The following is a 24,335-nucleotide window of genomic DNA, read 5'->3' as shown; positions in this document are numbered from 1 at the left end:
CCTGATTTTAAAAGTCCAAATGGAATAATTTTTGAAATAGAAATGATCTAAATCAATAAAAGCAGTGAAATAGACCTTTACCAGACAGCTGGACCAGAACTCCAGCATTGTGTAGTTTCATAGTTTATGGAAAATACAGTTGATAAAACCCAACTGTGTAAAAGATTTTGTGAGAATGGAGAAGGTCTTGAGGCATTAGGTTCAGAACCCCAGGGCTTTTCTTAACACATAAAAAAATATTTATTTCTATCTGAGAATCGGATTTCCAACGACCCTGTCCATCCTTCTTCTTTTCCGGTGTATTATCTCATAAGACAGTTGGGGGCACTGTTTAACACTGAACCCCCACCACATTCTCCTTAAAGCTAAGTTCTAACAGCTCCCACATTTCTGCTTGGACGCCAGCTTTTTTTCTTTTAATTCCCGGTAGAAATGTTTAAGCCAGTGCTGGTGGTGCCTTTTGTGTAAATTTCACTGACATTTATCACTCCTCGTCCAAGCGCTTCTTTATGCGAGAAAGCGCCTCTATGCGGTAGTACAGCTAGGGTGAACGAGCGAGAGTGAAGCTTTCATTATGATCTGTATTTTCAAAGCCTACACCCTCGTTTGCTGACATTTCTGAAGTCTTTTGTGTAAAATGTGAATGCAGAGACAGCCCTGCACCGCCTCCATCTGCACCCACAGAGTCTGGCCAGCTCTTCAATACACTCTGCTCCCCCCCCCCCCCCCTCCTCTTTGCTTATTTTTCCAGTATCAGATGTCCGACTTTACACAGATATTCCCACACAGTGCAATCTGTGGGTGTCTGAATGTTTCTTTTCAGCTGAATTGATTTAATATGTTACTAAAGCATGTTTAAAATTTAGTTTTGCTGTTAATGAGAAAAATAACAGAATATGTGGCGCAACAGTATATGTGCAGTCTGCACTTACAGCTGGTTCACATAGCAGCTATGTGATAGATAAATGAGTAATCTGTTGTCACCGGAAACATAAAATATGCAGCGCTGTGCGCCGCCGAAGTGGCACAAAAGATCTGGCATGCCGAGCTCTCACCTGCAGTTCCAACATTTGCACAGTGGTGACATCACTGAGAGGGCTTTCAGGAGGATATAAGAGTGCTGTTTTCACCAGTCTGCATGTAGGCTTTTCTTTGATGTAAAAGCTGTACTACTGAACTTGTAATTGCCAGGGCTTTCTAATTTATTTTCAGCTCTTTGTTGTGACTCTGTCTTATTTCCATTTATCTGTTCTCGTTTTTTCCTTACATTTAAACACTTTTCAAACATTTAACCCTTTAATGTCTGAAAATTGTATCTGTTTTTTTGTATTTCTATCATACCACCTTTGCATCTTCCTCTTTTTATCCATTGCCACTTGTTTACAACCTCATCTTCTTGAGCTCTCCAGTTCTACCTTTCATCTCCTTGCCTTTCGTCGTAATGTATTCCTCCTCGGCTTACCTGTCACCACTTGTATCTCCCATTTTCGCTTTATGTATGATCCAGTATGACATCTCTTCGTCTTCCTTCTCCCTGAAACATTGACCCCCATTTAAGCTGGGTAGCATTACGATACAACATGGCTTACCAATGATGGCTTTTTTGGCGCTGATCCATCCCAATTGCCATGTCATCTAAACTGACCTGACATCTTTCTTCCCTCCTCTACAGTAAATGAGACTTCGCTGGAGGTAATTGATTCCTTTGAGCTTAACATCACATCGCCTGACGCTACTCAGCAGCAGTTTTGGGGATTAGTTAGGGACAGCCTCTTCCGCTTCGACCTCAGCGCATGCACTCGAGCAGGATGTGGACCAACACAGGCCCAGGAGTACAGAACTGGGGTTGTTGCAAGTAAGTAGATCAAATCACTGCATCTACTGGGGTTAATGTTTGCATCTCTTTGGGTGAAACGAAACTCAGCCTTTGGGTTTGAAGTAGAGGTGCAAAAGTATTCATACTCTATTAACTTTGTGATATTTTGTCACATTAAAGCTACAAACTTGGATTTTTCTGTTATAGACAAACATGAAGTAACCATATTTGTGAAGTGGACGGAAAAGGATACATTGTTTTTAAAATTGTTTACAAATAAAAGAAAATATAACATGCTTATGTATTTATAAATAAGATTTAGAGCCACCAGTTGCCTTTAGTACTCACCTGAATGTATCCAAGACTGAACATTTTGGTCAGCATGCAAAGCAGAGAAGTAACACTGCACAACACCCTGAAGACACCCTTCTCAATGTAAAACATGGTGAGGGTAGCATTATGCTGTGGGGACTCTTCAGCAGGGACATGTCCGAGTTTGGTCATAAATCCAATTGAAAATCTGTGGCAAGACTTGAAAATTATTGTTTAAAGACACTAGGCATGTTTATGTGGAAAAAAGTATTTAAAGTAGTAAAGGGCTGATCACAATAAAAATGCGTCATGTAAAAGCGCCAATCAGAATATTCTGATCGGAATCTGCTCGATCGGAATAAAATTGCATTTCGAATAACTGGGCTGCTTTATGCCAGTCTGTGTGCCCTATGTCAACATGATGCATTTCAGCCTTTAGTGGCAAGACACATAATCACGGGGAAACAACTGGTCTGTTGCCACATAAAGCCTGTAGCTTAACCTCTTAAGACCCAAAGGGTTTTTTGAAGTTTATGCTCGAAATAATATGCCCAAATCTAACTGAGTTTTTCTCAGAAATTACAAACTCTATTTAAATAATCATTATGTTAACAGTTATGTTTTTAAAATGCAAGTGATAATTCTGGTCTTCCTCTGATGCTTTTATTTCACAGAGACAGTAAAGCTGGTCAGAATTGATGAGAACAGAGATGAGACTAAGCACAGGGCAATAATGGAAGAAAACATGTTTGTGTCTGCCAAAAACCTGAGACTGGGACTGATGTTACTGGGACAGCCAGAGCTACAATGGAATGATATGAACCAAAGCGTGTTTATGTTTTAGAATATAAAGTAGTTTGAGGAGGAGGGATACATTAAAAAGGTCTTGTTTTTTGCCTAGCTCTTACCTTAGGGTTTATTCACAACTGCCATGTTTGGTTTAAACAGACCAGAGTTCGTTTCCCCCCTTGGTCCCCTTGATGTCTCTTTCTGGGTTCCCAAACAACCGGACCGAGAAACACTTTTTGAGGTGGTCTCGAATCGCTTCCAAACGGACTCTGGTGCATTTCACTTCTGATGTGAATACAAAATCCTGTTAATCAGAGCACGCAGAACACATCATCTCCTTTGGTTTGCAGCACACATCCACCGATGTCGTTCTAAACTTAGAAATAGAACTTGGGAAACCTGCGTTGAATGAGCTGCTCTTGACGCTCACAATGATTTTGCAGGTGTAATATCTGCACAAACGTGCAGAAAAGAAATGCAGCAGGCATTACTTCTATGATAGTTTTCCTCCATTTTTGGGTCTGTGCTCTGTCCTGCCCTAGTCATTTCTGTCCAATGGGAGCAACAATTGTCACGTATGTGGCTTTGTTTACACTATAGTTTACTTGCAAAAAGTACAATGTGAAAACGAACTGCACCAAACAATAAAAAAATAAAGTCTGCTTTTGGTCCGGACCAAATATGTGGACCAAAGGACATTCCTGGTGTGAATACACCCTGAAAAGGCACATTGAGTTGTCTCTATAATGATATGGTACACATTGTAGGATTATTATGTTACCCCTTTTCCACTGACGTGGTTCGGAGCCTGTTCAGCTTTCCGAAAGTGATTTCCAACCGATGACGCGTGTTTCCACCAGACGAAAAGAGTTTCAACTCAGGTTCATTTTGGGCACTGCCAAATACTTGTTTTTTTTGCCCGAACCTTAATGTCACCCATGGGCGGGTTGAAGCTGCAGATAATTAAAGCAACAAGTACGGTGGCAAAGACGAGGAACGTACAGTATGAACATTATATATATGTTTGTAAAAACACACTAAACAAGCATTGTATAACAAATTGTTTCCGTTACACTTGTGTATACTGAGCATATGCAAATGAAAACATTGTACGTATCCCTCTCCTTCCGTATTAACTGTAGTTTATGGATGCCCTCTTTTTGCATTAAAAGGAACATTGTTTGCAATCTCCGCTGTCTCACAACCACGCTTTCTCCCTGTGCGTAACGCCCATGGTTGATGACGCATGCTAAGTCCCCAAAACTGGCGGAAAGGTGTATCGGTGGTCAACAAAACACCAAACTTCGAAGGCACCCAAACCAAACCAGTTCAAGAATGAGAGTTCTTGGGCCAAAAAAAACTGCAATAGAGAATCTAATAGGCCAACTGCAGGAGATTTCTTTGGAGTTCTGAGCTATTGTTTGGAATTATGAAAATATTTATTCTGTATATGCTCTCATGAATAAGGATTGGGAAACATGCTAGTAATAGAGAAACATACAGACCATGGCAATGTGGTGGTTTTTTATTGTTGCCCAACAGCAAAAAGGTCTGCAGTTCATCGGAGCTATCCTTTTGACGCGCATGCTTGGGTTTTCTCCAGGTACCTTAACTTCTCTTTCCACCCACAGCCTCAAAACAGTTCAGTCCGTAGAACGAGAAATAAAGATTTAGAGATTGTTCTTCTCCTTGGCCTTGAGGTCAAGGAAAGTTTCAGAAAATTTAGCAATCCTTCTCTGAAATGATTGTACCTTTTCTCTTACTGTCAGCCTACACACTCTACCACAATCCAGCTAGTAAAGCAGAAAAAAGAAAAGCATTTGCTTATTTTTTGCCAAATCAAATGACTAAGGGTTTAATTTCCCTTTTATAAACCTTGCAGGTAAATGAGGGAGAAAAATAAACTGTGTGCTCTACTTGTAGCTTATTCTGCAGCTACAAATGAGTATTTTTCCCTCTTAAATGAGGCAGACTTGACACAAAACACTGCTTTGTTTAATGTGCTGAACTCACAGCTTTAGTTTATTTGATATACCAAAACCACATAGCGATGTGCCTTGGAGCAGCTGAAAGCAAGGTTGCATCAGTTTTAACTGTGCTATGGTGATCAAAATAGAAAGAAAGGGGGTTGGCTTTGTGAGTGGCTGCAAACCAACATGTTGCTTGAATTATTAGTTTTAAAGTTAGATGCAAGCACAAAAACAGAAAGTGAACGGAACTTCATTGATGTACGTAGGGAGGAAAGTCTGGCCCATGTGGCCCACTGGATCCAACAGTTGCTGCTGTTGCCCAAAGCGCTGAAAAACGTCATGCTGGTTATGATAAAAAGCTGTCAGAATGCACATTGCATTGCAATTTGTTGTGTATGTTTCAGGATACACATTATGACCTATGCTTATTGTTGGCTAACAGGGGTCAGGGTGCCTATGCTGACCCCTGTTCACTAACAAGGAATAGACCACAGAAAAATGAAAGAATGTGGCTTGATTTGATTAAATAAGTTTTCTTTTACATCTTGTGGCTCACTAGGTGTATGAACCTGGGGAACACATTGCACCAGAATTCACTACGGGAAGAAGGCAAGTCGGTAGAGTGCTTTGGGGAATGTCCTGCTGGGAAACGTTGGCCCCTGCCATCTGTGTGTGTCACACCAAAATGATAAATGGACTTAACTGCCATTTTTAGCACTTTTCTATACCACTTTGATACTGAACACTCAAAGCACACTCACAAATGCACAGACCCATATTCTTATACCGATATGCGGATTCGTAGACAACTTGACCTGTTGCGAATGGACATGTAAAAGAGAAGGAAAATTTAACCCAAAATTTTCTGATTTTCAAGATGACTACTCTTCCCATTGAGCCACAGTCAGTCCATATTCCACCTACCCAAGCACTGTTGCAGACCATAAACAACATTTCATGGAAACCGTAGGTGGCTGTAGAATCTTACAACAGGATAATAACCTTGCTATGAAGCAAAAACTGTTCAGTAAGGATTTTAAAAGCCCAGCCAAAAGTAGTTTTTTCTGTACTGTTAATGAGACAACCATGACCTAAAGCAATTGAAAAGATAAAATCTGATAGAAATGTTTGAGGAATTTTTGACAACAAAATTATCAGTTATGTTTAAGACTTGTGCATGTTAATCTTTTATCAACCATTTGCAAATTGAAAATGTAAGGTTCAAGTAGGATTAGTGGTTTAAGATGTAAATTGCAAATCATTTTCCAGATTAATAGTTAAAACCAAATCTTTTATTTTTTCTTCTCTTCACAGTGGACTACAAGGTAGGCAAAATAAGTGCTTACAGAAACACTTTTTGAAGATATTTGAGTTTATTGAAATGTACTCAAGTGCATAAATGTAGTTTTATGAATGCCACTTATGACACACTTATCGATGACTGATAAACGAAAATGATTGCTTCATTGTGTGCAGTTAAATTCACAGGAAGCTATCTTGTATATTGTGAGTCACATGACCTGCAGTTGAAGGGATTCTCTCAAGCCAATGACTGTGTTGGGAAGAGGAGGTGTAATTTGTATAGATTTTCTCAAATGTGGAATAAGTAATGGTCACCAATAAATAAAGCCCTGCAGAGGCCTCCAGCCATCACCTTGCAGAGCAAGAGAACAAGAAAAAAGGGAAACATAAGAGAATGTTAGTAAATTATAAACCCAAACAAGACAAAAATTTGTATTTTATATTTCTGCAAACATCTGTAGATGAAACGCCTTCCTGCATCAGTGAATGCCCAGCCTGAGAGCCATTTGATACATTGTTTGTAAATGTAGTTGAGCGGAGGCTTGATGGGAAGATGAAATACTTCTGTTTACAAGAGGTGTCCTCAGGGTATCAATCCAGAGGAGAGATTTATGGATGCCAGTAGGACAGAGCAGGGGCTCCATGAGTCTGGGCATATAAACAGGAGGAATATGGTGATAAATTTACAAAATGAGTGCATATGAATAAGGGATCTTATTTTTACATTCGTGACTGTGAGTTCTTTAAGTGGTGGAAGCGCTTGAATTAGCGTTTGCTTCTCTGAACAATAATCTGACTCAAAACATCTAGATTTCAACAGATCTTTCTTTACATCCAAAGGTCTTTGTTTGGAAATGTTATGATGCCAAAGGAGTGTCACAAATGTGAGATGAAAACACAGAAACATTTGCAAAAACCTAGAAAAACAAAACAGAAAAAGCTGAGAGAGAATTTCAAACAGCTGGCATAGAACAAAGAGAAAACTCTCATGAGATAAGAAAGCAAGAGAAACGCAGAACTTCAGTAGGCTGCAAAGAAAGACAGAAAACACAGAGGAGTATATGCCTAGAAAGTCACATAAAAATAAATCACTTCTCAACAGATAAAATAACTTGCTGCCTGGTAGAGCAGCTGTCTTCACAAATCAATCCGTAGGATGTTAAACCTAAAAGTTAAGATGTGACCGCATTAATCAAGGCCTGATTTCCTCTTCACATTTATCAGCATGGGATCAGTCGTCACTATGAAAAATATTGTTTTCTCAAAAGCAGCAGTCAGTCAATGTGGTTTCTTAAAATGAAGGATCAGAGTGAGCAGATGGTATCCATGTTTCACAGTCCAATTAATAAAACAGGTGAGGACATACATACAAACTCAGTTCATAAAAAAAAAAAAATGGACTAAAAATGCAGACGCACTAAATTTGTTTCCTGACCACTATATATGAAATAAAATACTTCTTGCTAGAATGGTGTCCTGGATGAGCCCTGATTTCTGTCCACACTAATATAAATATTCTATGTATATTTTGTTCTATTTGCACTTCACAGCCACAAGGAAACAGAGTTTATGGTGAGAAAAGCATTTTTAAATTTGTGGTGTGGACTGTATATCCAAAGACTGCTAAATAAAACGACACAGAGGCTCCAATTCTGCCTTAGCAAATAGCTTGAAAACTAAATTGTGCAGTCCTTTTTATGAATGTTGTTCATATTTGTCTGGCTTTGTCCTGACTTTATCTTGAAATTAAGGCTTAAAATGTGAATACTGAGAGGAGGGTATGACAAAAAACAAAAACTAATGAGGCAACTCAACTGTTGCAATGTTTTTCCCCCCACCCCCAAATTAAGGAAATACATATTAATATTAAAAGCATCCTGATTAATTTAGCAGGGGCTGAAGGTGATTCTGCTGCAAAGAAACAATAAAAAATGCAATTTTTTAAAATGTTTTTTTTACATCAATTAAATGTTTCACATATTGCAAAATGTATCTTATGGCCGGTATACACTGTGCAATGTTGGGCTGTCCCAGGCGAAAGATGAAGATTGTAGGAAAATCGTGGAGAAATCTTTGGTCATGGCTCTAAATCTGCGTTCCTACGTCACACTGTGAGACTAGTTCAAGAACGGCCGTTGTTAGCGTCTTGCGACCAAAGATGACCTGCAGTAAATATCTGAAAGTGCCAGATATTTTGAATGACTATCTCGCAGTGTGACAGCTGCTTCTACCTACATCTCCTAATCCACCAATTGAATTGCAGCATAAAACTGGCATCCCAAGTTGGCCTCTTTTCCCCAGCCACAACGGCATCCACATTCCCCACCTCCTTCTCCTTTTGCTTTTATTTATTTCAAGGCAAATAAATGCCACAACAAGGGTTGCGTTCTTCATTGTCTGTTTGTTGTGGCTGTCTCTGGCGGCACAGATCAATGGCGTGCGCTGATGATGTTTATTGCCGTTCGTCGTAACTGATTTAGTTGTAAACAGTCATCTTGCAATGTTTACACATCAAACTTGACGTTGTTCCAAGGTTTATTAGATCCTTGTCGCATAGTGTGCCATGGAATAGTCTTCTAAGATTGCAATGCACAGTGTAAGAAGACCATTAGAGTCTGTGGGTGCAGAATTATTCAGTTGAGGTCTGACCATTCTTAATATAAAAAAAAAAAAAAATAAACCAGATAGGGTCAAAAACTTCCCAAACATCTTAAAACACTAAAAAAGTCCTTCAGTTTAACATCAAATCATAAGCTGTGAATGAGACACAAACGTTAGCATCATCAGCCACTTGCTGTGTACAAAAATATTTTCTTAAAGTCTGCATGTCCAAATGCTTGGACATGCAAATTAAGTTGACGCCAAAATAATTTCCATCCACTTGCAGATTATGGTTTAAAACGTTTAATTTTATCAAAGTGTTTCTTTTGACTGAAGGCAATATTAATGTTTTGGATTGGTCCAGCCTGAGTTCTGACATCTATGAGGCCTTCCAACCTTAAACACTTGGATCACTGCTTTAATGCCAGTAAAGATTATTTATTAAGTGATGCCAGTCTCATTTCTTATCAAAAATAAACTTCTTGATTGAAAGAAAATACATGAAAACCTAAGTCTACCAGGGTTATGTATTATTTTGGGTTTAACTGTAAGTAAAAGAAAAATCTTTTTTTTTTTTTTTTTATCTTTGCAAAGCCACCCCAAGTTTTGCCTTCCTGGGCAGAAAGCCATATCCGACAAAAACAAAAAACAGTGATCACTTGTCATCTTGTGCAAAGTTAATGCAAGGAATATGCATAGAATTGCTTCAGTATAAACCTTGTATGCAAATTTTGATATTTTAATGTTAGAAAATTGGCCAATATAAACAAAAGCCATTTTCTAACATTATATGATAATGAGCAATATATTCTATGGAAGGTAAAGTATTTTGTAAACCAGAGGAGAAAGAGCACTTGACTTTAAAGCTGATAAACCTTTGGATAATGCTAAAGTCCTGAAAAGTAACAAAGTCACCATCATTCTCATAAAAAGCAAAACAGTGAATGCTTTAGCTTTGCTAAAATGATAACCTAAATGACTTTGCTTGAATTTTTTAGAAAAAAGGCAAAATACCATGATTTTTTTTTTCTTTTGCTCTTTTTAATAGTTAACATAATGATTTTAATTTAATTTAATTATTTCTTCAATTATGTCACTAACAAGCAGATTGCTCATTCTGGTGTTTGTAAGGCTGCTACATTCCTGCAGCTGTGTTGAAATATGTCTGAGCCTGCCTGCTCTGTAAACCTTGAAGCCAGATTGCTGCTGTCTTCTTCTGCTGTATTTTATTGTCCTTTTTTTCTCCTGAACATTTTTCCCTTGCTCCAGCTGTGGTTCCTGTTCTGAACAGTATGTACCAGCGCCTGCAGCTGATGCTGCTAGTCCACATAGACGTAAGCTGGTATACCGATAGACAAGGTTGTAGGAGTGCTATTCTTGTAGTGCAGAGCTGGTCGTAGCCTCAGCAAAAGCTTGTCCTTCAAGGCTGTGCTAATGAAATCTTAGAGATGATCTCTTGTTTCTGACAGTTCAGAAAAAGCAACACAATAGTTGTTAGTTTAGAGATCCTTACTTACTGATCACACTTTGCTTTAGTTGCACTGTTCTCGCTCCAGTAAAAGTTTGACTTAACAGTTTTCCAATGTGTTGTAACATCCCCGACTTAATATAGTCAATTGTGCTCCCTTGTTGAGTATGCTACCTGACAGCATTGCAGCAGAAATCCAACATCTGAGGCTTTACTTTTATTGCAGTGCTAAAGTACAACCTGTTTCCCGTGCCCTGTTCCTAACATTTCTTCTTGTTTTCTTAGAGGCATAAAACTAACACTCTCCTTGCACAGCCACTGATGCTCATGTAATCTCATTTTTAATAGATGCAGCGTAATTTCAACCTTTTCTCATATCTGTCCTTGGTGGGTGGTGTCAGGAATTGTCGTTATGCTTAATACTGGATGAAGACCAAATGTGATGTCCTCTTCCCATCTGGAAATCTTCTCTTCGTGAGAGTAAATACAGCTCCTCTCAATTACGTCTGAGGCCCAGATTTAGCTTTTGAACTGTCTTCTTGAAGAGTTTCTGCGAGATGCGCTGGTTTCAAGCCACGGGGGATCCTGTTTTCCTCTGCTAATCCTCTTTTCCCGCCATCTCTCTCCTTTTCTCTGTGCCTATCTCGTTTCTTTTCCTCCTCCTGTTTCTTCTCTCCGTTATCAGTTCCAGCCCTGTTCAACATAAGCGCTTATGTGAGTGACACCTTTGCCAAAATCAGCTGGACTGCCAGAGAGGAGCAGGGCACTCTCAGCTTTATGTGGCTTATTTGAATAACTGTAAGCTACTTTTCCTGTCCCAGCCCTAGGTAAACATTGATAGGAAGCTTAGGGAGTATCTTATGTACTGGTCCTTCTCAAAATATTAGCATATTGTGATAAAGTTCATTATTTTCCATAATGTCATGATGAAAATTTAACATTCATATATTTTAGATTCATTGCACACTAACTGAAATATTTCAGGTCTTTTATTGTCTTAATACGGATGATTTTGGCATACAGCTCATGAAAACCCAAAATTCCTATCTCACATAATTAGCATATCATTAAAAGGGTCTCTAAACGAGCTATGAACCTAATCATCTGAATCAACGAGTTAACTCTAAACACCTGCAAAAGATTCCTGAGACCTTTAAAACTCCCAGCCTGGTTCATCACTCAAAACCCCAATCATGGGTAAGACTGCCAACCTGACTGCTGTCCAGAAGGCCACTATTGACACCCTCAAGCAAGAGGGTAAGACACAGAAAGAAATTTCTGTACAAATAGGCTGTTCCCAGAGTGCTGTATCAAGGCACCTCAGTGGGAAGTCTGTGGGAAGGAAAAAGTGTGGCAGAAAACGCTGCACAACGAGAAGAGGTGACCGGACCCTGAGGAAGATTGTGGAGAAGGGCCGATTCTAGACCTTGGGGGACCTGCGGAAGCAGTGGACTGAGTCTGGAGTAGAAACATCCAGAGCCACCGTGCACAGGCGTGTGCAGGAAATGGGCTACAGGTGCCGCATTACCCAGGTCAAGCCACTTTTGAATCAGAAACAGCGGCAGAAGCGCCTGACCGGGGCTACAGAGAAGCAGCACTGGACTGTTGCTCAATGGTCCAAAGTACTTTTTTCGGATGAAAGCAAATTCTGCATGTCATTCGGAAATCAAGGTGCCAGAGTCTGGAGGAAGACTGGGGAGAAGGAAATGCCAAAATGCCAGAAGTCCAGTGTCAAGTACCCACAGTCAGTGATGGTCTGGGGTGCCATGTCAGCTGCTGGTGTTTGTCCACTGTGTTTTATCAAGGGCAGGGTCAATGCAGCTCGCTATCAGGAGATTTTGGAGCACTTCATGCTTCCATCTGCTGAAAAGCTTTATGGAGATGAAGATTTCATTTTTCAGTACGACCTGGCACCTGCTCACAGTGCCAAAACCACTGGTAAATGGTTTACTGACCATGGTATCACTGTGCTCAATTGGCCTGCCAACTCTCCTGACCTGAACCCCATAGAGAATCTGTGGGATATTGTGAAGAGAACGTTGAGAGACTCAAGACCCAACACTCTGGATGAGCTAAAGGCCGCTATCGAAGCATCCTGGGCCTCCATAAGACCTCAGCAGTGCCACAGGCTGATTGCCTCCATGCCACGCCGCATTGAAGCAGTCATTTCTGCAAAAGGATTCCCGACCAAGTATTGAGTGCATAACTGTACATGATTATTTGAAGGTTGACGTTGTTTGTATTAAAAACACTTTTCTTTTATTGGTCGGATGAAATATGCTAATTTTGTGAGATAGGAATTTTGGGTTTTCATGAGCTGTATGCCAAAATCATCCGTATTAAGACAATAAAAGACCTGAAATATTTCAGTTAGTGTGCAATGAATCTAAAATATAAGAATGTTAAATTTTCATCATTACATTATGGAAAATAATGAACTTTATCACAATATGCTAATATTTTGAGAAGGACCTGTACAGTAGGAATACTTGGTAACTAAAAATATACATCTTTCTGCTTTACTTATTTCCACAACTATTTCTGATTGTGTTTAGATATACTTACATTTATTTTTGCTCCAACAAATACGTTCGATAGTTTAATTGATGACACTGACTTCCACTCAAGATCCTCCGCCTGGTTGTTTAGGTGATGATAACCGGTGCTTCTCTGTAGTTGTAATCACTTCCCAAAGCTTTTACATTATTGACGGGCTCAAACCCTGGACAGAGTACACTATGCTCCTTATGGCCAAGGAGCTAATTGATAAAACTAGCATTTTAAACGGCAATATCCAGAGAAATGACAAAAATGAGTGGTGGGATGCAAAGAGGCATCATCAGAATCAGAATCAGAAAAGCTTTATTGCCAAGTACGTTTTTGGACATACAAGGAATTTGTTTTGGCATAGTCGGTGCAATACAATACAAATTAAACAGTATAAACATATCTACAATCATTAGCCCCTTTCACAAAATAGTTCAAATCAAGACTCAGCTGCAAAGGTAGGAACAGCCCCATTAACTTAGAGTGTGCCTAATTGAAACAGTACATGAGGACATCCGACATATGTGTGGCCTGTTTGCTTTGAAAACTAATAAAACTATGACTGGATCTTCCAAATGAATGAAGAACTTAAATTTATTGTTCAGCTAATTTTGATAAATAGCTTTAATACACCACAATATAGAATCCTTATGTTCATACAAAAATGCTAAAAATAATCAGCAGACCTTAAAAGGACTGAACAATCATAAGATACCTAAAATCATTTAAACTTTATGTTGTGATGACAGATGGTTTTTGGAACCAGCCGGAATAGTTGTGAATTTTGAAGTGAACTTCTGTTAAAACATTACAGTGACTTAATATCTTTACTGAAGTATATAATTGTAAATACTAATCCTTTATTTTATCTGGTAAAATGTTTGGGTACTAGTTCTCATTTACAAGAGGCCAGGGCATGTTTCTACATCATAACCTTAACTCTCTTGATTATTCTCCAGGGGTTAATTTAGTAATGATCAAAATCAGAAGGTCCTGGAAGCTAAAGCTTACAACTAGTCTGAGAGGAACCAAGACCAACGCAGAGTTCCTCTGTCTTAAACCAACTGCAAATACTTCTTCATGAACTTTTCTCATTTGTATTTGACAGTTATGGTACAGATTAGCTTACGCCTTTTAGTGCTGGAAAAGGAGGTGGGAGGCAGTGCGCTACCAATGCTTCTGTGTCAAATGTACTTAGAATGAAACATGCAAAACAATTCTAGTCAAAGTAACTGTCTGTTATAAAAATAAAGCAGTGTAAAATGCAAAAATATTTTATAGTAATTTTGCTATTTTATTGATTTTGACGCTGCCTTACTTTGCTATCATCCACTTACTGAGGTGGGGAATCCTTTAGATGATCATCCTCTTCCTTGTTTTTAATCGTCTAATCCAAACATGACAATAGTTTAACCATTCATAAAATTATCTTACCAAAATACTGCTCAGAAGTCTGCTTTTGCCTTTGAGCTTCTCAGACTAGCAGTTAGCCTCAGCCTCTAGTACCAACTAATCTGTTTTTATGCCATGAGAGTTGTGTGGTGTTGTATCTGATACTTCTCAATTCTTGCCATTTACATGCTGAACAGGTCACTGAATTGACCATTGTATTTAGCAGCGGCATTCTTCCAGACGCCCGTATGTTCTAAAAAATGAAACAAATAATAGAGGGACATTTTTTATGTCATACAACTCTGTTTTATTTACATCTTTAGAAGGAAAGATGTCCTATATACAGTTCATTTTATGCCTAGTGCTCAGCATTGCCCCAGTTGAGTTCCACTCCATGCCTTCTTTGGTTATATGAAAGGCACTTTATTTAGAAATGCTCACATCTCCATTGGGCATAGGCAGATCGGTTCAGGATTTCTAAATAATCACAGACAGATTAAAGAGGTGTTACTGCAGCTAAACGAACTGTTTTGGGAAAAAGCTATTGTCAGTAGAGTTTCGATGATTAAAGATTTAATGATGCCTGCTCTTCAGTGACACACTGACTTGGTGGTTTATTGACTCTGGTGAATGTAATGCAGTGGTTGACTTTGTTCAGGCATCTGTGTTTGTTTTGATTTTTTCCTGTTTAATATTCTATTAGAAGTGACAACGTGTTATAGATGAAGGGAATGTGAGTGTAATTCAATGTAGAACTAGCCACTCAAACATCTGCTTATGCTTAAAGAGGTCTGGAAGATTGTTGAGCTCTGTGTCTCTTGCTCTTTCTGTTCTCAGGTGTGGGAAGGACAATGGCCAGATTTACAACTCAGCGCTGGTTCATCGGGACGCTGTGTGCTGTGGCATTACTCACCCTTGTTGCAGTTATCATGTGCTTTGTGATGAGAAACAAAGGTGGCAAATATGCAGGTATGCTGCCACGCCAGCAACAAGACACGCTCTCCATGGGAAAAGGTCAGTTAGCCTTGACCAGAAAAGGATCCCTTTATCATTTTGCTCAGGGAAGTAAATCAAAGATTCTGCAGAAAAAAATCTATTCTGCTTTAGAGTTGGTCAACTCTGACCCTAACCTTGTTTGGAGATGCTTGCCATACAGTGCCCCTAGACCCCTAGAAGCTTTTCATATTTTGTCATGTACCAACCACAAACCTCAATGCATGTAGTGCAAAACTGTGAGACAGAAGGAAAATAAAATTGTTTTCAAAGTGTTTTACCAAAAAAAAAAAAAACATTTGAAAAGTGTGCCCTGCATTATTATTTAGCTCCTTTTACTATTTTACCTCTAAACAAAATCCAGTAAAACCAAATGCCTTCAGAAGTGATGTATTCAGTATATAGAGTCCATCGGTGTGTAATTTAATCGCTGTATAAATGCAGCAGCTCTATAATGTGGTGAATACATTTAAAGCAGTGTGAGTTTATAAAACAACTGTTTTAGCTTTAAACATCTAATGGAGCACTGTTCAATCCACCATTGGAACATGGAAAGGCTATGGCTAAACCACAATCCTGTCAATATATGGAAATCTAGCCGAACTGACTGGCCAGGCAAAAGGAGCATAATCATAAAAGCAGCTAAGAGGCACATGGTGACTCTGGATGAGCTGTAAAGATCCACAGCACAGGTGGGAGAATCTGTTGACAGGACAACCATTACATATACACTGCACAAATCTGGCCTTCATGGGAGAGTAGCAAGCTTAATGAATTGCTGATAGAAAGCTAAAATAATCCCAGGTTAATGTTTTTCACAAACCAAGTAGTGGACATAGTAAATGCTCACTACCAAGATCTAGTATGCAATACACCTGATTTTATTATTTAAGCTGAACATAGACCCTTATTGACACGATTTTTGTCAATGTTTGGTTAATACATAGCCCTAATTAGACCTATTAAATTTAATCTAGGTTTAGGCCAATCAAAAGTGACTGTTCCTAATTTGTTCCAAGCCTAGACTTTGAATTAAAAAATTAATAAGGTCCTCAAAAATCTGTAAATCATGAAAAACTAATTCCCAGAGCACACCATCCGTTTCATGAAACATGGTGGTGGCAGCATCATGCTGTCGGGATACATTCCTTTAGGAGGAGCAGGACGTTAGTCCGAGTTGATCAGAAAATGGGTAGCACAAAGTACAGATCAATATTTTTAAAAAAAACTTAAGACTGAGGCAGGGGTTCACCTTAACAACACACCAAAACCTACAACCACAGCTGCAATGGAGTTCTTTGGATCAAAGTATGGTTATGTGTTAGAATTACCTATATTTTATTTTATTTCATAATCTGTGAAATAACTTAAAAAATCACTGACAATCTCATTCCAATTTGACCAAGTTTGAGCTGTTTTGCAAAGAAGAATGGGCAACGATCCTAATGTTTGCATCTGCCGTATTATACCTGCAAATCGAACACTGGAAGTTGTACCATCCTGTTAGTTCTGCTTGGCAAAAATAATGGCATTTCTTGTCCAGCATGGTAAGTGAGAATAAGCATTCACTATCAAAGCCAGTTTCTATCTCAGAGCATTTTGTCCCTGTAAATGGTCTATTTCCCATTCCAACCTGCTTTCCAGACTTCTCCCCACTATAGCTACTATGCTTCTTTGCCTTCTTGTTTGACAAGAAGAACTAAATATTTAATCAGTGTCTCTGGATTGCCCTTTGTCCATCTAGGTCTTTTTACAAAACCTCCTTCTATTGTGTCCTTCAAAAGCATGTTATTTTCAGAGCGTGTTTAGTCAGGGAACTGACAGCACTTTGTGCACACATGCAGAAGAGATGCTCTGCATGTTATAGCTTAATGTAATGCGCACACAGTATGTCAAGCTTTATATAAAATTGTCACAATTTTGAACATTTATTGCAATGCCTGATCTAAGTGTAAATGGGAGTCATTGAGAAAGAACAAAATATCTATAATCTTATCTGATTTATTTCCCTTGGTAAAATGTTAAAAATACATAAATTTTTGTGCAAATCTCAGTTTGGAGTATTTTAAATGTCTGCAGCAACAATAATGAACATCATTCCCTCCCATTGTAAAAGTGAAACAGTATTGCTAAACTGTTGTATTTGCCTATTTCAGTAAAAGAGAAGGAAGATCTCTTCCCTGACACGGAGTCACAAGGAATGAATGATGACACCTATGAATACAGGTAAGCTACATCCCTGCACTGCTACTGCAGCTGCTGCTGGGCACAGCTGCAGTCCAGATAATAATGAAGTTAATTCAGCTCCTTGCTAGGCTTTATGTTCTAGCAACACTGCAAGCCTCAAACAACCACAAATGTAAATGGAAAAAAAGAGTACTCACAAATCAGTTATGTTTTTTTTTTCCCTTTCCATCCTAAAAGCAAACCTTGCGCTCATGACGTTTACCAGGATCAACCTGGAAGCCAGTGTACTCATCATTTAATGGGCTAGGTAATCACAAAGTGTAGACAAAGTAGTGGATAACCCTCAGCTTAAGCTTTGTTCCCTTTTAGCTGGAATTATGTTTTTTTACTCTGTAGTTAGATTTGGATTGTACGTGTGTTTCTGCTTTTAAGACTGTTTCCCACATTGTGCATGTAGGCTGTTTTAATGTTAGTATGTGTGTTTGAGTTTGGAATTTTTAAATTAGTGTACAGATGTGCTTATGTCCTTAAGCAAACCTGAAATGGGTGGAGGTTGTTTGAAACATATTTGATTAATTGGTATTTGGGAGTTTTTAAATCAAGGGGGTTATGGAATAATGCAAAGATTGCAGGAACAAAAGGCATCAACTTCACATTTTTATTAGAGAATATAAAGACAGTTTTTGTTTATTTATTTATTTAGTTTACTGCAAAGACAAACTTCCCTTCTTTTTACTACTTCAATGTATTTTTTATTTTATTTTATTTTAACCAAGATGGTTGTTTCTGAAATGAGACAAGCTTTATTCAAAACAAGTATATGTTTTTATTCGAGTTTAATAAAAAAAAAATTGTTATGTTGAAAACTATTTATTTCCTCCACAACAATCAATGGAAAAATCTTCAATGGCATTACAGCAAAGGTGACAGTCCTGCTAAAGCCTTTAAAACGTCCTAAAAAGTACTAAGTGAAGTTAAGTACGTTTTGGAAGTCATTTCATACTTTAGGAGCAAATGCTTGGAAATAACTTTGTCCTAATTCTGTTCGTGACCTACAGGAACTATCAAAAAACTCTTTTCATGGAACACGGTGTAAAACAGACTGGATATAGCCATGGTCCAGCTCATAAAGTTTGTTCTTGCTGGTCCATGACAAGGCCAAGACTAGTTTGACTGCGGCACAGTTGTCCCACTTCCAGAAGAAAACACTGTTGGTCAAAACTTTCCATACGTCCTTTTCTATCCTCCGTCGTCTCTTTTTATGTCAGAAGAAACACTACTTTGGAATCCCTCCCCAAAACAGGATCAGATTACCAGTTAATGAGCTGTTAAGATCTAGGTAGAGATCCTAGAGCATTTAGCATAACTCTCTTTTAATGATGCCAGATTGTAGGGGGTTTTCCTGCAAATAATCAAACATGTATTTTAAATGCCTAAAATAAATGTTATAGGTGGTCACAATAAAACAAAGCTAAAATGTGTCTTTCTTTTGTTTGGCTTTCAGTTAGAAACCATCAACGTTTGATGCTACAGTCTTAAAATGTGTTTCTGTAATGAAAGCTGGTTTGCTTCAAATCTTCAAGGCCCTCTCGGAAGCCCCAGAATGCAAATTAATATGTGCACCTGCTAATGCTGATTAGAACCAGAGCAAATTAATATCAGGAACTTCTGGAGAGTCCTCTGATATGAGTCAGACTTCCAGTTAATCACTTTTCCATTGTGCTCAAAAGCCAGATGTTAGGTGATGTTAACAGGATTTTGACTGATGGTTTGGGGGTTTATTTTAACTCACATTCTTGTTGTTTACATCAATAATCATGGGAAGTTATTCAGAATTGGATGAGATCCTCAGCAAATATAACTGGAGTTACTAGATTAAAAATCTATGAAATCCATAAAATACATAAGGCGTGATCTTTAAAGATCCCAAATAACGGGCGCTGAATTGCTTGTACACAAAAAAAATAGCATGTGCAATAAGTGGGCGTGTTGCGTGCGATGGATTACAAGTGCAAAAGCGGTGCAGACCGCCCTATTTAAATGAGGAAATTGGGGGGCTACTGGCTGGCAGCTACTGCCCCCAGCGGAACTAGACGAAAAAGCGAGCAAAAGCTGTGTTCCTAGAAACATGCAGGGGTTGTTGCACTGCATCATTATAAATGATCCAGTTGCAGATTTTTTTCCTTCTGTTCCATTCTGCTCCTGCTTTTCTGGACTGTCACAGTTAGTTGGCTTTGATTGTTGGTATTCACAGCAGCAGGTTTGTCATCTCAGCCTCTGCCCCGATGAGATTATTTCTCCTATCTATTCATTTGAGCTGGGCGCTTATGAGTGCATAATTGCGCATGCAGAAGGCTGAGTTTGAAGTTGTTCTGTGAGTCGATGCTTTATGTTTGGACACAGTTGGAAATAATAAAATCAAAAGATACAAGGATTACATTTGCATATCCCCTCCCACAAATTTGCATGTTTGGGTCATTATCATATGTTTTACATATTGATGAAGGCAAACATGCTAATAACTTTGTGTCCGCTGTTTAGCTGATTTTACTCACGAAATCCGATTAGTGCCTGGGTTGTAGATCTGCTTTGTGGATGCAAACAGGTTTGCACGTGGTTTTGTACATGCAAACCTTTTCAATATCAGGTCCATAGTGTCTTGCTAAATAAATGTATACCAATAAGACAAGAAATTAGCATAAACCCAAAACTAAATTATGCATTTATTTGCAATTGTTTGGAAAAAGGTCATAACTAATAAACTAATGAATTATTTGTCTGGAAAAAGGTCATAACTAATGAACTAATTACAAAATGTACCCTACTTCGGTTTTAATGCTGTCTGATACAGATTGTTTTTTTAACACTGCATTTCTGCGACTCTGGAAACTTTTCACAATTTCACATTGTAAGACAGAGTATATTACATGAAATATATTCAGCTGAGACCGCAACAGAAGAAGATTCCACTGCAGATCGACAGGTTTTGGAAGTGAAGCAGGCATAAACTAAACATTAGAAATGGTGAAAAACTAGGCCTTCTAGTTTCAAGCAGACAGCTTTCAAACGTCTTTTGAATTTCTATGCTTCACATTGTTTAGCTGCTACAATGGCAGCGATGGAAAAATTAACTCCACCGTATTTTCTTGGACTGCATGAACAGTGTCACAATAGGATGTTTTTTGGAGCAGAAATCACCTGAAATATCCTCCTCTGCCTATATTCTGCCTGTAATCATATTATTCAGAGCATGCTTACTCACAATTGTGTGGCTCCTGCCAAGTTGCTGTTTTGTTTTGCTATGATTGTAAAATTACATTCCTGTTAAACACGACATTTTTTTTGTTTTTTTTTTAACGGTTTAAACAGTTTTATATCAACATAGTATGGCTTCAAATCACATTTCAAAGGAGTTTTTTTTTGTGAAGGAAAGAGCAGTAAACAATAATTGCATATTTTTGGTACATACAGTGCCTTGTAAATGGATACCCTTTGTACTTTTTTGTCAATTTTCTCACATTACAACTAACATAAAGGTATTTTATGGGATTTTATAAGGCCAACACAAAGTAGTGCATATTTGTGAAGTGGAGTGAAAATTATATATGTATTTTTCAAAAATCTTTGAAAATAAAAATCTGAAATTTGCCTTTGCAGACTGCATTTCAATCAACTCTTGAATCAGTTCTAAGGAGCCACCTTTCTCTACAATTACACCTGCAAGTCTTTTGAGGCATGTCTGTAATAACTTTATACATCCAGACACTGAAATTATGCCCATTCTTCTTTGTAAAGCTCAGTCATATTGCACGGAGAGAGCCTCTAAACAGCAATTTTCGGAATTTACACAGACTTGCAGTTGGATTTAGGTCTGGACCTTTACTGACTGTATTTTTAGTGTTGTTCTATTGGAAGGTGAACCTCCACCACCATGTTTTACTGTGGAGAGTGTGTGCTCAGGGTGATCCTGTTTTCCACCAAACAGCATTTACTTGCCCAGGACTAAAAGGTTCTTCTTTTGGTCTCATCTGACCAGAGCACCTTCTTATACATGTTACTTGTTCCAAACTTCTTTTGTTTTTTTTTTTCAACAATGGCTTTGTTCTTGTCACTCCTACATTAATGTAGAGGGCAACACTAATAGTTGTCCTGTTAAAAGATTCCCCGACCTGAGCTGTGAATTTCTGCAGCTACTACGTAGTTACCGTGTGCCTCTTGGCTGCGTTCATTGTTCAGCCTGTCAGCATGTATTATTTTTCTTCCACTTTATAAAATGTTCTACTTGTGTTGCCCAATCACAAGAAATCCAAATAAAATTAACTGAAGGTTGTGTTGTCAATGTGATTAAAAATGTGAAAAAGTGTCAAGTGTTCCATTCTTTTGCACTATGTAGGAAGAAACAACACAGATAGTCTGATATTGTGTTATAAAGAGTTACTATATCTCCTCAGCAAACAGGAGAGTTTGTTAGTGAGCGTGTACAGACTCCAACAAACTACTTAGAATGCTTCTCATGGTTGGTTTCATGAGGCTGTTTGCAGTGCTGTCCCCCCAGAGTGCCCTTAGCCTTGCTGTGATGTTGCTTGGCTGCCTTCAGAGATGCTTTCAGGGCTCTCTTGTGCCCTTTGAATCTCTGAAGGCAATAGACCACCCACTGGTATCCCATGTGTCTGGGGAGCTAACAAGTGGTAATTATGCCTCTGATGCTTTCTCCTTTGAGACCGCCATCTATGCCTTTTGCCCCTCTGTTCACTGTGAAAACAGCAGGTATCATTGATGCACCAAGTTGCTTGACTCATGTAAATGTTTTTCCCTCATCTTTGAATAAATATCCTTTTAGGTAATGTGCAATTTTGAAAACTGGTAGATGTGCTGAAATGTTTCTCTTGATGTTCTTATTTAGGACTTTAATAAAAAATTTAAAAGCAGAATGAAGAAAAGGCTCCTGAAATGCCTGCCATAGACCCAAATTGAGTCAACGTGTATCACTTCCAAGACATAAATGATTATTTTGTGTGGAGTGATGTTAGTCTATTGGCTCCCTTAACCTATTTGTGAAGCAGGTTTTTTATTGAAGCAGGAGTAAGATACAGCAAATTGAGGTCCTGAGTAAGCTGAGGCTCAAAAACTCTCAGCCCCATTTTGCCACAGTATTCAAAGTCACTGTGGGCGGGCAGTTGTGGCAGTGGCATTTCACAGCTCTTAGATAACGGCTACTTATCTTCGGCGCTCCAGAGACGTCAGAGAAAGAAGGTTTGATAAGGAAAAGCCTGGGAAAAGAAGGTTGTAATGTGGACCTTATGTGGCTTGCATCATAAATGGCTTTACAAAGTGGGCTCGATAAGATTGGTTATTAAAAGTCCTCGTGAAGGAGACTCAAAGTATAATCTTTGCCTTTAGCGTGGGTTTCGTGCTTGTATGCCTACTCACAATTTTGTACGTCTTTTTGACTCAGGTGTCAACTGCAATATGCCTCAATATGCAGTGTCATGTATGAGCCACCTGAGTTTTTGTGTGCGTCACTGCTTTGTGGTATGAATACAAAATCAAAGTGGAAGAGAGGTGTTATTAAAATTGACAGTTTAGAGGACTTGGGGGAAAAAGGCAAAGGAGGAAGAATATTAGTGTTTTGAGGTGACCCCGTGTCTTAAAGGGAGACACCTGCAAGTTGGCCACATGCCTGGCATTAAATTGGCATCTAATCTCCTCAGCTCGCACATGAGCCCCTGGGAATACCAGGAATGACAGGCTGTTTGTCTGGGATTGCATACGTTCCACCTTTTCTCCCCCCTTCTGCCTTCTACCAATCTCAGCCTTCTCTTCCGCAACAGACACAAACCTTCCACTTGGCATCTTTCGCACTGCAGTCTGGCAATTTCCATCGCTGACTCTAAAGAGATTTGAAATTGCCTTTGGTCTTGGAGGCTTGGCAATTAGCAAGTAGTGAAGTTATTGCAGAAAGCCCTCCCTGCCACCCGTGTGCTCTTTTTCCTGCTGTGCAGTTGCTGCATCTTCCCCCGCCTTGTGCATGTAGTTATATACTGTATTTTGTTGTTTGCTTGTGGGCTAGTATGGCCTAGCATTCAGTACTGCCAAAAATACAATGTGTGTGAAATGCACTGCGACCTCCACCCCTGATAAAGATGTACAAAAAGGTTTAAATTAACAATATAATAATTTTTTGTTGCAGTGCTTTTATTTAGTGGAGAAAAAATCCCACATAGAGAAAGTATTTTACTTTTCAAAATTACAGGTGAGACAATTAATGGTTTTACTAAGTATTCCAATACAATAAATGCAACTAAATCATTTCCTAACAGTATTGTTTATATATTTATGTTTTTTTCTGATTTGTAATACATAAGCCACAACCTTCTGAATCCCTTGGTTATAAACTTTCCAAAACACAGTTCTCTTTCAAAAATAGGAAATAGAAGAGAACATGGGATTCAAGTAAAGCAGATGTGTGTTGACCAGAAATGTCCGAAAATGACAATAAAAAATAATTACTTGCCTAATCTTGCAATATCAACCTTCAAGCTAATTTTGGTTGAATAGGACGTAAAGAAGGCAATGTTGCATTTTGTTTAAATGTTGAAAGAATCTGGTTTAATGGACTTACAATGACTGGCTTTAAATGTCTTAGTTTAGCAATAATTTGGACATATGGGCCAAACAAAAGTCACATTATCATTGTATTTTTTGGGGCTAAACAAAGACAAGGACTTACCTATCTTAAATAGCCCGAAAAAAAGATATGCCTGCACAGCCAGAATTTTAACGGTGCAGTCAGAGTGATGATTAAGACATAAAACCACTGTGCCTGTGACAAATAGGCTGAATGACGACCTGTGTTTATCTTACTACAACCAAACCTTGGGGAGGATGGTAAGGGAGGAAAACATTTTTAAAAGCTCAGTATTAGACAACTACAGCAGATTTTCAGTGTGAGAATTCT

At 38.6% G+C, this 24,335-nt stretch overlaps 1 protein-coding gene across 2 annotated transcripts in view; it reads left to right on the top strand.

Annotated features, from left to right (window-relative positions):
* The window catches only part of LOC124868915 (neural cell adhesion molecule L1-like protein), a 90,925-nt gene that overhangs the window by 65,240 nt on the left and 1,350 nt on the right, over positions 1–24,335 (top strand). Inside the window, exons 23-25 of one of the 2 annotated variants that reach the window (XM_047366571.1) lie at positions 1,673–1,855; positions 15,035–15,166; positions 17,347–17,416. In XM_047366571.1, coding sequence (XP_047222527.1) covers positions 1,673–1,855; positions 15,035–15,166; positions 17,347–17,416 — 385 coding nt within the window. Of the gene's footprint in view, positions 1–1,672; positions 1,856–15,034; positions 15,212–17,346; positions 17,417–24,335 lie in introns of both variants that reach the window. The other variant, XM_047366562.1, reaches the window with a different exon arrangement.

This window comes from Girardinichthys multiradiatus, chromosome 1, assembly GCF_021462225.1.
Source record: "Girardinichthys multiradiatus isolate DD_20200921_A chromosome 1, DD_fGirMul_XY1, whole genome shotgun sequence".
Classification (NCBI taxonomy): Eukaryota; Metazoa; Chordata; class Actinopteri; order Cyprinodontiformes; family Goodeidae; genus Girardinichthys; species Girardinichthys multiradiatus.
Note: the sequence above shows the minus strand (reverse complement) of the source record. Positions and strands in the feature narration are given on the sequence as shown.